A 12,001-nucleotide genomic window follows, 5' to 3' on the forward strand; every position below is an offset into this window, starting at 1 on the left:
GTTCCAACAGTCTGGCTGTGTGTGTGTGTGTGTACTGGGCAGGACTAACAAGGCCAGATTGTGAACGGGGGAATCCAGCCTTCCTTCCATCTATCCATCCTTCTACCCCAGTAGACAGGACAACACGACACACAGCCAAATCAGAGTAATGAGATGCACACTGCCATGGGCCTGACACACACACACACATCTTGGCATGTACGCTCACGGTCCTCTATCTATCTGTTCATATGCTTTGTAAAGTGTAGGCTAGATGATCCTGTTGTCTTGTATGGCTCAGTTGGTTGAGCATGGCGCCTGTACCGCCAGGGTTATGGGTTTGATTCCCGGGTCCACCCATACGTAAAATATATGCACGCATGACTGTAAGTCGCTTTGGATAAAAGCGTCTGCTAGAAGGCGTATACTGTATATACATTGATGAATGACCGTTTAGACTCAATTTCAATTTGCTTTATTGGCATGACGCATTGATACATTATGCCGAAGACACAATGTTACTCGCTCACTCTCACATTTCTCTGTCCATCTCTCAGCCTTTGTGTTGTAGTTTATGTCCATCCAACCCTTACGTGAGTTCTGTGAGATGAGATGCAGTACAACCCCAGCCCAGTCCCAGTGTCCGGCTCAGATTCAATTACTCCAGTCTGTTTCACGGGCAGTCCTGAAGCCTGCTCACATTAACCTCATTTAACCTGAACTAACTGGACAGAAGCCTGGCCCCTTTCTGCACACACACCCTGTAGCTGTCCAGGCCTGGAGCTGGGGAGCCAGCATCTACAGTCATATCTCTTAGCATGGCCAGGGTCTTCATGGGTCAGTGTGAGTAGGGGAAGGAGAGAGATGGGGGGGTGACACGGATGTTTCTCTTGCTCTGAAATGACGCATCACAGAGCTGCAACCCTGATCCAAAAATACGTCTGCTGCAGTGTGTTTGTTTGTGTGTGTGTGTGTGTGTGTGTGTGTGTACAGTATGTATACATTGCTTCTCCTGTGGATCAGTCCACAGAGTGAACATTTCTTTAATCACGTCGGAGCAGTGTCATACCGCATGCCTGGGCCCTGCTATCGCTGCTCACATCACAACCCCTGACACGCAACACGTCTACTGTAGCTCTCTCTCACTCTCTCCCTCCGCTCTCTCTGTCTGACTGCCCCTGATGTGGTTAGTCACTTATTGACCGATCAACAGGAAATAATCTGTTGAGGAAATGAGAGGGTTTTCTAGATCTATTTATTTCTCTGCCAGCGGCGTGTTGAGAGCTGTGTGGAACAGAAGCCTGTTGTAATCAGACAATGGCTGTTGTTGACATGTCACACTGCTCTGTCACACACAAGGACAAAGCCATAGCCTTCTCATTCAACTACGCGGTTCTACACCGGCGTAGCCGGCCAAATGACCGACAACGTTACACATTACAGGAGCACCTGATAATGTTTATTTGAAAGGATTGCAACACTTGAACATACTCGTTGTCACATTGCATTGTATATTATATCTGTGTAAGAAGGGGTCATTGGTTGGAGACTTGGGACAAAATATGTGTTGATTTCACAAAGCTTTACAAACCCTGGGAGCCAGTTAAACAGTCATTGTTCCCTCATCTATTCTCTCTCGCGCTCTCTCTCGCTATATATCTATTTGTCCCCCTCTCTCTCTTTCCCTCTCTCACCATCTCTCTCTCTCTCTCTCGCTGTTTCTCTCTCTCGTACAGCAACTGAACCACCCAAACGTGATCAAGTACCATGCATCATTTATTGAGGAGAATGAGCTGAACATTGTGTTGGAGCTGGCCGATGCTGGTGACCTCTCCCGGATGATCAAGGTAAGATATTTGCTGTTCCCACACAGGTCAACCTTCCTCACTGGAATCCACCCTGGTGACCTACTACCCTGTTGACCCGCTGAAGTGACGATCTCTGGTGTTGATCCACTGGCGATCCACTATAGTGATGGTCCACTCCGGTGATCATTAACAGTAGGCCGCTATAGTGATCTACTCCTATGGTGATCCGCCCTGGTGATCTTCTCTGTCGATCTACTCTGGTTGATTTCTTTTTGTTTGTTGCTTAACTCTTATGTCAAATGTGTTTGCCTGCTGTAATCTCTCATACAGTACAACTCTCCACCAGAACCATAGTATTCACATTCTTCACTCATGCCAGTGTCAAATTAGTGGTATGTTATGTATGTATGTAAAACCCTGGGCAGAGCAGAGCAGCCTCTCCATGTATAAATGATGCCTAGCCAGGGTGTATCTGAGCATCTCAACAAGCTCTTAGCACTCATTTACCGCAGCTCTCAATGTCCAACCATCCAATGCTGTCTCACACTGCAAATTAGGACAGCACGATTAGCACTGCCTGCGAGAGATACCACATGGCAGGCTACACACACACTACACACACGCGGGCACAGACACGCACTGACACACACACACACACACACACACACACAGGTCTTCCTTCGCGCCTGCCTCCTGCCCTCTCTTTACATGATTTGTTTTCCTAATTGAACTGTGCCAGTCCAGGGGTTGGCATCATGACTACGAACCTCCTCGCTCCCCCTTCACTGCCCTGGCGCAATATGAAGTAAATACACCATTCTTACACTGTGCTGCCCCCCCCCCCCCCCCCCCCCCCCCCCCTCTCTCCCTTCCTCTCCCTGGCACTGGCCCTGACCATCTCAGGATTCTAATCAAATCAAATGGTCCTTGATTTGCATGCACCTACAGAATATTGCATGTGCAGTTTTTTGCGGTGGAAGGCATGGAAGGCTTTCTTCTGCTTCCCCATTGACATCAAACACTTCTCTGATATGCTAATGCGGTGCAAGGGGAAGAATGGCCCACCATGCTGCCTTTGTTTGGATGTGGGCCAAGGTCTCTCTATTTCACTCACGTGCACCTACGCAAGCGCACACACACACATGGACGCACGCTGGGACGGACGTGAGCGCACACCACACACACACACACACACACACACACACACACACACACACACACACACACAGAGAGATGCACGTGCACACACACACTTTCTTGCTATCATTCCTGTTCACTCTCTCTTTCTCAACTATTATTCCCATTTCCTCTCTCTGTTTCTCGCTATCTTTTCCGTTCCCGTCACTCTCTCTGCACTCCATTTTGCTAGTTTTTGCCAATCAGTATCCCATCCAGCACAGCAACAAAGCTAGCTCGCCAGTCCATTTCTCACCTGATTGGCTATTACGCTGCCCTAGCTGATAGTTTGCATAAACTTTATCCCATCACTCGTACCATTGATTTCCGGTAATCCTGTCGCACGGCGACTGTTTCTGTGACCTCTGAAACAGAATGAAGTCATAATCGACCGCTAGGAGCTGCTGGGAGGGTGAGGGGGTTAGGGTTGTGGGAATTGTGTGTTGTGTAGTTTGTGTGTGACTGGTTTACATATATATGTAGGAGCTATATACCAGATGTGAGCGTTTTGAACATAACCCCAAATGCCTTTTCTCTGGTTCTGAGAACTCATGTGCTTTCCATCGCAGCATAATGAAAATGAGAAGGGCCTCGGTATGAGAAAGAAAGAGTGAGGGAGGGGGGGGGGTAGAAGGAAAAAGGGACCGAGAGAGGCAGAGCGAGGGGAAAGAGAGAGGTCAGGGAGAGGGTAGCGAGAGAGGCAAAAAAGAGAGAGGTCTGCATCATATTAACGATGGAGTCAAATACATACAGAGGGACTCGAGGGGCTTAGCTAGTTAGTTGTGTATGTTAAGCTTGTGTATGTTGTCTGAAATTGTTGTGCTGTGTGTATCTGTGCAGCACTTCAAGAAGCAGCGGAGGTTAATTCCAGAGAGGACAGTGTGGAAGTACTTTGTCCAGCTGTGCAGTGCGCTGGAACACATGCACTCCCGACGGGTCATGCACAGAGGTACTACACACACACGCACGCACGCACGCATGCGTACACTTAAACCTCAACTTGAACTATGTACCCTGTCCTCTCTACAGATATAAAGCCAGCTAATGTGTTCATAACAGCCACAGGAGTGGTGAAGCTGGGAGATCTGGGACTAGGACGATTCTTCAGCTCTAAAACCACCGCTGCCCATTCTTTAGGTAAGACACGCACACACACAAACAAACACTTTTGTTTGACTATCCTTGTGAGGACCAAACAATTGATTCCCATTCAAACTCCTATTTTTCTTAAATCCTAACTCCTAAACCTAACCCCTAACCTTAACCCAAACCGTAACTTCTAACCATAAGCCTAACCCCTATACTTAATTGTAACCCTAACCTCTAAGCCTAAAATAGCCTTTTTCTTCGTGGGACCAGCAAAATTAAGCCAACTAGTCCAATTTTCATGGATTTACTATCCTTGTGAGGACTTATGGTCCCCACAAGGATAGTAAAACCAAACATCCACACCCACACAGTAAGGCGGGGATGTGTTTCATTAGCTGGTGCAGCCCAGAACCAGAACCATTTGTGTGTTATAAAGTTGGGGGGTTTAGGCCTTCTTATGGCAGCTTAGGGGCTGTCACCTCTTCATTTGCCAGTTTGTCACTTCCTGTTGCCTTGACCTCTGACCTCTGAACTGTTGTCTGGGCGGAACCTGCCTGAAACACACCTCGCCTCTGCTGCCGGATACATAGTGATGGAAAAAGTACCCAATTGTCATACTTGAGTAAAAGTAAAGATACCTAAACAGAAAATGACTCAAGTAAAAGTGAAAGTCACCCAGTAAAATGCTACTTGAGTAAAAGTCTAAAAGTATTTGATTTTAAATATACTTAAGTATCAAAAGTAAATGTAATTTAAAAATATATACTTAAGTATCAGAAGTAAAAGTATAAATACTATCAAATTCCTTATATATGGCAAACCAGACGGCATGATTTTCTTGTTTTTTAATTTACGGATAGTCAGGGGCACACTGCAACACTCAGACATAATTTACAAATGAAGCATTTGTGTTTACTGAGTCCTCCAAATCAGAGGCAGTAGGGATGAGCAGGGATGTTCTCTTGATAAGTGGGGGAATTGGAGAATTTTCCTGTTCAGCATTCAAAATGTAACGAGTACTTTTGGGTGTCAGTGAAAAATTACATTTTCTTTACTAATGTAGTGGAGTAAAAGTTGTCAAAAATATAAATAGTAAAGTAAAGATGCCACAAAACACGATTTAAGTAGTACATTAAAGTTTTTTTTACTTAAATACTTTAAACACTGCCGATACACAGCTCCGACTGCTGTTAAACAGTGGCCCACTGGCGCGTAGTGTGTTGTTGTGGGGATTGTGCCACTCTTGTCAAAAATGCTCAGTTAACATATTCTCACACTCTCAAAAACTTGCCCGGGACAGGATTTTCTCAAATAAACATGTAATGAAAATTACCATTTTAATTAAGAGAGAAAGTCATTACACAATTGTAAACTTTAAGACCCACACTGACAGTTTCCATTTCATTTGGGAAACACAAGCCACAGCGCCCTCTTCAGGTGGTCTGTGAGTAGGCTGCTTCTTCAGCCCCTTGGTCAGGGTGGGAGAGGAGAGGAGCGTTTGGTTTATTCGGATCCCCATTAGCTTTTGCCGAAAAGCAGCTTCCTAGGGTCCACAAAAAAACATAACAGAGCAAGTAGCAAAACAATGATACACTGATAAATTAAAAATACAATGATATACAAATAATACAACTAAAGAATAATGTGTGTGTTAGTGTGATTTCACTGTCCCTATTGTGCCATGAGATAATGTTTTATAAAGAAATGTAAAGGTCATTTTGCCATTTGCTTCTCTTTCATTATTAGATGTTTTATACAAAAATATGATGCTTCACTGTTCAATGTTGTCATTTCACTTCTGAGTGTTTCCATTATGCTAGTGAAATAGTCATTGAAATGATTGGCAATATCGTAAGGCTTTTTATAAATGACCCATCAACTTCAATGAACGATGGAGATGATTTGGGTTTTCTGCCCATGATATCATTTAAGGTACTTTAGTCTTTTCCCATTGTGTTTTATGACATTTCTTCTTCTTTTTGTTAAGTTTAGTCACAACATTTCTCAATTTTCAGTATGTCAACCAATCAGCTGAGCAGCCTGACTTGTTTGCCACCTCTTCCGCATAATTTTTTTGGACCGTACCATTTTTCAATTCGTCATCAATCCAGGGGTCTCAGTTTTCACAGCAAATTTTTTAACAGGTGCATGCTTGTCAGTAGTAATTGTACAAATATTTCCAATGCTGCATCTGTATTCACTTCCTCATACACATCAGACCAACATACATTTTTTACATCTTCAACAAAACATTTTGTGTGATCTATTCTAAATTACTTTAGGCCCAAACTTTGGCATTTTGGCTTTCCTTGTTATTGCCACAATTTTATGGCCACTACAGCAAATGGGAACTCATATTTCTTTGAAGCAAAGTTCTGCAGCGTTAGTGAAGATAGGATCAATACCTGTGACAATGGATGTCATAGATCCAACACAATTGGTATTCACTCTAGTTCGTTGAGTTACAACCTGGGTCATATTATAGGCATTAGTCACAATTAGAAGCTTCCTCTTGAGAGGACTGCTAGTTGTTAACCAGTCAATGTTCAGGTCACCCTGAAAATAGACCTCTGTGTTAACAGCACACATTATCAAGCATTGCACACACATTATCCAAATACTGACTGCTAACACTTGGTGGCCTATAGCAGCACCCCAAAAGAAGAGGCTTTAGATGAGGCAGGTGAACTTGAAACCACAACAATTTCGACAACATTTGACATGAGGTCCTCTCTAAGCTTTACATGAATATGGCTCTGAATATACACTGAGTGTACAAAACATTAACACATTCCTAATATTGAGTTGCACCCCCTTTTGCCCTCAGAACAGCTTCAATTCGTCGGGGGGCATGGACTCTACAACGTGTCGAAAGTGTTCCACAAGTTTGCTGGACCATGTTATGCTTCTTGCCAGGTCACCCTCGCAAAATAGGTTTTTAACCTCAATGGTTCTTACCTGGTTAAATAAAGGTTAAATAAATGGTTCCCACAGTTGTGTCAACTTGGCTGGGTGTCCTTTGGTTGGTGGACCATTCTTGATTCACAATGGAAACTGTTGAGCGTGAAAAATCCATCAGTGTTCTTGACACACTCAAACTGGTGTGGCTGGCACCTACTACCATACCCTGTTCAAAGGCACTTAAATATTTTGTCTTGCCCATTCACTCTTTGAATGGCACACGTACACAATCCAAGTCTCAATTGGCTCGCTGCCTAAAAGTCCTATGTCATGGAAAGAGCGAGTGTTCATAATGTTTTGTACACTCAGTGTATACAGCAACACCTCCCCCGTAGGCATTCCTGCCTTTTCTGCAGATGTTATATCCTTGTATTGCTACTGCTGTATCATCAAAGGAATTCTGTTAGTGAGTCTCCGAGATGGCCAGTATATCCGATCTTAGCACGTTATTGATTTCATGAACTTTTCTAAGGCTACATGTATTAATATGGGCTGTTATTAGCCCTTTTCTGGGTAGCTTATCGGAGATAGACATAATATGGAGGAAAAAATATATACAACATAAAAACATTGTTTGGCTAATAGTCAGTCAATAAGGTATTTATGAGTGCATGTGTGTGATGTTGGGCTGAAGCTACTGACCCGGAAGCTTGGCTCTCTCTCTCTTCCCAGGTTTTTGGGAGGGAGGGTGGACAATGAGCTTGTCGTAGCGGATGTAATCAATGTCCACACGCTCTCTGGCAGCTTCCATAGCTGGGATAAGATCTTTCCGCCTCTGGCGCACAGCTTTAGAGAAGTCCTCGTTGAGGAAGATGGGGGGGGGGGAGGGGAGGAGAAGAGCAGAGTGGTTCAGAGGCTAGTTTCTCCACAAAGGGTTAATCTCCCCCACGGGCATGGAGACCCAGAATCCATCCATTCCCTAAAGCCTCTCTTCTCCTCTCCGGCCCTCACCTTTCTCTCCATTGCTCTCTCCCTGTCTCCTGCTGCCTCTTTCTTTCTCTTTCCCTCTCCCTTTTTTCCCCTCTTTTTTTCTTTTCCCATCTCTTTCTTTCTGCCTCACTGTCTGTCCATGTCTCTTACTCCAGCTCTCCGTTCTGCTCTTGCTCCTTCTCCTCCATTCTCTCCTCCCCCCAACACATTTTTCTCACTCTCTCCTTCCTTCCCTTGCTCACCCTCCCTCCCTTCCTCTACCTCCGTCTCTTTGGGAAGATCTCAATTGCGTACTCCTCGTGTCGTCTCTCCTCGTCTTCTTCTCGAAACCCATTGGACGCGAAGCCCCTCTGACCTTCTCCTCCATTGGGTTTTGAGAAGGTGAGGAGAGAGGACGCCCGGAGTAATCAATTGAGATTCTTCCTTTATCTTTCGACATCGACTTTCTTTCCTGCCCCCTTTCTCCCTCCTACCCCCTCTTCCCTTTCCCCCCCTTTCTCTCCCCCTAGCCCTCTTCATCTCTCATTCCCTCTCTCCCTCCCTCTATTCTCCTTCTCTCCCCATGTCTCTCTCTGCATGGGGGCGGTAAAGTGTGTGTGTGTCTGTGTGGGGTGGGGTGTAATAAGTCAAACCACCTCAGTAGAGCAGGGAGGTGCTGGCTAGATGGAGGTCCAGGCTTAGAGTCTGTCAGCTTTCTCGCTCGCTCGCTCTATCTCCCTTTCAACTCAGCACACACACACACACACACACACACACACACACACACACACACACACACACACACACACACACACACACACACACACACACACACACACACACACACACACCACGCATCACCAGGTTCCATCCATAGATTGCTACCATGACAATATTCTCTTCTCTTCCCTGAGAATGCCACTCAGTTGTCTTAACGCTTTCTAATAATGGAAATCAATCCCAACATGACTTCTAGTTTATCCGCATGAATAAATGATTGTGTTTTAATTGGGAATGAATGAATGCTGACTGAGGCACTGTTGCTCTGCTCCTCAATACAACTATTAGCATAAGAGAGGGTGATGATCTTTAATCAGCTGGTAATGAATGTTAGGGGAACACTGTTCAAACAGCACCAGGAGACCTCCGTAGAAACGCACGCACGCAAGCACACACAGGAACGCATGTGCGCATGCACACACACACCACCAACCTGATGACCTGGGCTCTCGCAAGCCAGCTCTCTCTCTCTCTCTTTCTGTCTTTTCTCTCTCCCCCTCTCTCCCTCTTTCTGTAGTTGATGGTGGAAGTGAATGATGATTTTTAGAGTTATAGGTCACAATTCATTATAGAGACCTCACATTTACAGATAAAGAAATATTTTCGCAGCCCAATTAAAAACCACACTCTAATAAAGAGTGCTCACTTTCAATTCTGCACTGAAAGACATCAACTCTTATAGAATTCCCCGTAATAGGTTTATTAAAACTAATTTACATTATACATTGGAATATTTCCCCTCAACATGTTAATGTGTGCGTTTGTGGACGTGTTTAACTGTGCTTGTGGGCCAGATGTCCCCACAAGAATAGTAAATTGACCAACTGGGGACATTTTGTTAGTCCCCACAAGTTCAAATGCTATTTGTAAGGGGTTTAGGGTTAAGGCTAGAATTAGGTTTAGGATTAGAATTATGTTTAGGGTTAGGAGCTAGGGTTAGGGTTAAGGTTTGGTTTTCGGGTTAAAGAAAAAGGATTTTGAATGGGATTGAATTGTGGCTCAAAAGCATTAGGAAGGAAATAAATTAAACAAATTAACTTTTAACAAGGCACACCTGTTAATTGAAATGCTTTCCAGGTAACTACCTCATGAAGCTGGTTGTCATCAAGGCAAAGGATGGCTCCTTTGAAGAATCTCATATATAGAATATATTTTGATTTGTTTAACACTTTTGTTTTTGGTTAAGACATGATTCCCTATGTGTTATTTCATAGTTTTGATGTCTTCGTTGTTATTCTACAATGTAGAAAATAGTACAAAAACTCTAAGAGTAGGTGTCCAAACGTTTGATTGGTACTGTAGCTAAACCACCTGTATTTGACATATGTATTTGGTCTCTCTATCAGCCATCTTCTCCCCAATCAGGCCCACTAGCGCTCTCTGTGGTGCGGCAGTGTAACTAAACCTATCTGTACATGATCTGTGTGATTGTACTATATGATTGTGTGGTCTGGAGCTGGGCCAGGCAGCATGGCATTGAGATTATTGAGTTTCAGAGCCAGAGTGTAATGTCTGTTTGACTCCTGTTTCTGATCAATGATGAGGTATGTTAATGAGAGCTGAACCAGAGCTGTGATGTAGTGGACTAGCAGTTCGCATGCATGTGTGTGTTTGTGAGATCTCTTGGATCTCTTTTTCTGCCCTTCTCACTCTCTCTCTGAGGTTGTGTGTGTTGGGACATATGTGGTGTGCTGGAATGGCTAGGTTGGAGAGGCAACAGGCTAATGTCTCTCTCTCTCTCTCTCTCCGTCTGTCTGTCTGTTCCAGTGGGGACCCCGTACTACATGTCTCCAGAGAGAATACATGAAAACGGATACAACTTCAAATCTGACATCTGGTCGCTAGGCTGCCTGCTCTACGAGGTAACGTATACACATATACTGCACTGTGGCATACTGTACACAGAAACCCATACCCACACACATTACTGGGACAAAGGTGGATATGAGAGCTGTTGTGTGTTTGAAGCTAGCGGGGAATTCACAGTGACATGTCCATGTGGTGCAGATCAACTGGGTGGTTGTGCTGAGCACTGATACTGACTAGTAAAATTACCCTCTCAGAACCCTTTCCACCTTACAGACCACATGAGAGAGGGGGAGAGAGAGGGGGAGAGCGAGGGCGACAGGTCTTACAGGTGTGTGTGTTGGATGTAAGGATCTTGAATGTCTGTGAGGGTCATACACGTGTGTTTGAGAGAACATACATGTTTCAGTGTTATGCCTGGGGTTCTAGATGGGTGAAAGACAGACAATACCTGGCCATTGTCTCTCTGTCTGCATCTCCTATACTGTTTGATGGAGGATCGTGTGTGTGCGTGCCCACATGCATGCATGTTTTTTTGTGATGAGGTCACCCCATTATATTCACCTGACCTTGCCCACCTCCGGCATTGTGGTAACGGGACGATGCCTAGTTGCCGGGGTGGTCTCCCTTGGTGACCGGGAGGGCACGACAACAGCAGGTTGGAGATTGATGATGGCGCCGGAGAGGATGGCTGCCGTTTTATTGGCTCTTAACCAACTGGCCACTAGGAGCGCCACCTGAGGTAGAGTATCTCATTATAAGCTGTAGACCACACCATCTACCAAGAGAGTTTATCTGTATTTTTCGTAGCTGTCTACATGCCACCACAGGCCGATGCTGGCAATAAGACCGCACTCAAAACCCTTTACTCCAAACACAGAGACGCGTAAAAAGCTCTCCCTCGCCCTCCATTTGGCAGATCTGACCATAATTCTATCCTCCTAATTCCGGCTTACAAGCAAAAATTAAAGCAGGAAGCACCAGTGACTCGGTCTAAAAAAAAAAGGTGGTCAGATGAAGCAGATGCTAAACTACAGGACTGTTTTGCTATCACAGACTGGAATATGTTCTGGGGTTCTTCCGATGGCATTGAGGAGTACACAAGACAAACTAAACACCTTCTTTGCCCGCTTTGAGGATAATACCGTGCCAACGTCGCAGCCCGCTAACAAGGACTGTGCCCCTTCTCCGTGGCCGACGTGAGTAAAACATTTAAACGTATTAACCCTTGCAAGGCTGCTGGCCCAGACGGCATCCCTAGCTGTGTCCTCTGAGCATGCGCAGACCAGCTGGCTGGTGTGTTTACGGACATATTCAATCGCTCCCTATCCCAGTCCCCACATGCTTCAAGATGGTCACCGTTGTTCCTGTACCCAAGAAGGCAAAGATAACTGAACTAAATGACTACCGCCCCGTAGCACTCACTTCTGTCATCATGAAGTGCTTTGAGAGACTAGTCAAGGATCATATCACTTCCACCTTACTGGCCATCC

The 12,001-nt window shown here is 45.0% G+C and overlaps 1 protein-coding gene across 4 annotated transcripts in view; it reads left to right on the top strand.

Moving 5' to 3' along the window:
- nek7 (NIMA-related kinase 7) overlaps positions 1-12,001 on the top strand; it is a 166,608-nt gene that overhangs the window by 107,560 nt on the left and 47,047 nt on the right. For all 4 annotated transcript variants that reach the window (XM_038999736.1, XM_038999734.1, XM_038999737.1 and 1 more), the window contains 4 exons: positions 1,716-1,826; positions 3,804-3,912; positions 3,993-4,100; positions 10,470-10,564. In XM_038999736.1, coding sequence (XP_038855664.1) covers positions 1,716-1,826; positions 3,804-3,912; positions 3,993-4,100; positions 10,470-10,564 — 423 coding nt within the window. The remainder of the gene's footprint in view (positions 1-1,715; positions 1,827-3,803; positions 3,913-3,992; positions 4,101-10,469; positions 10,565-12,001) is intronic.

Source organism: Salvelinus namaycush, chromosome 8 (genome assembly GCF_016432855.1).
Source record: "Salvelinus namaycush isolate Seneca chromosome 8, SaNama_1.0, whole genome shotgun sequence".
NCBI classification, from domain to species: Eukaryota; Metazoa; Chordata; class Actinopteri; order Salmoniformes; family Salmonidae; genus Salvelinus; species Salvelinus namaycush.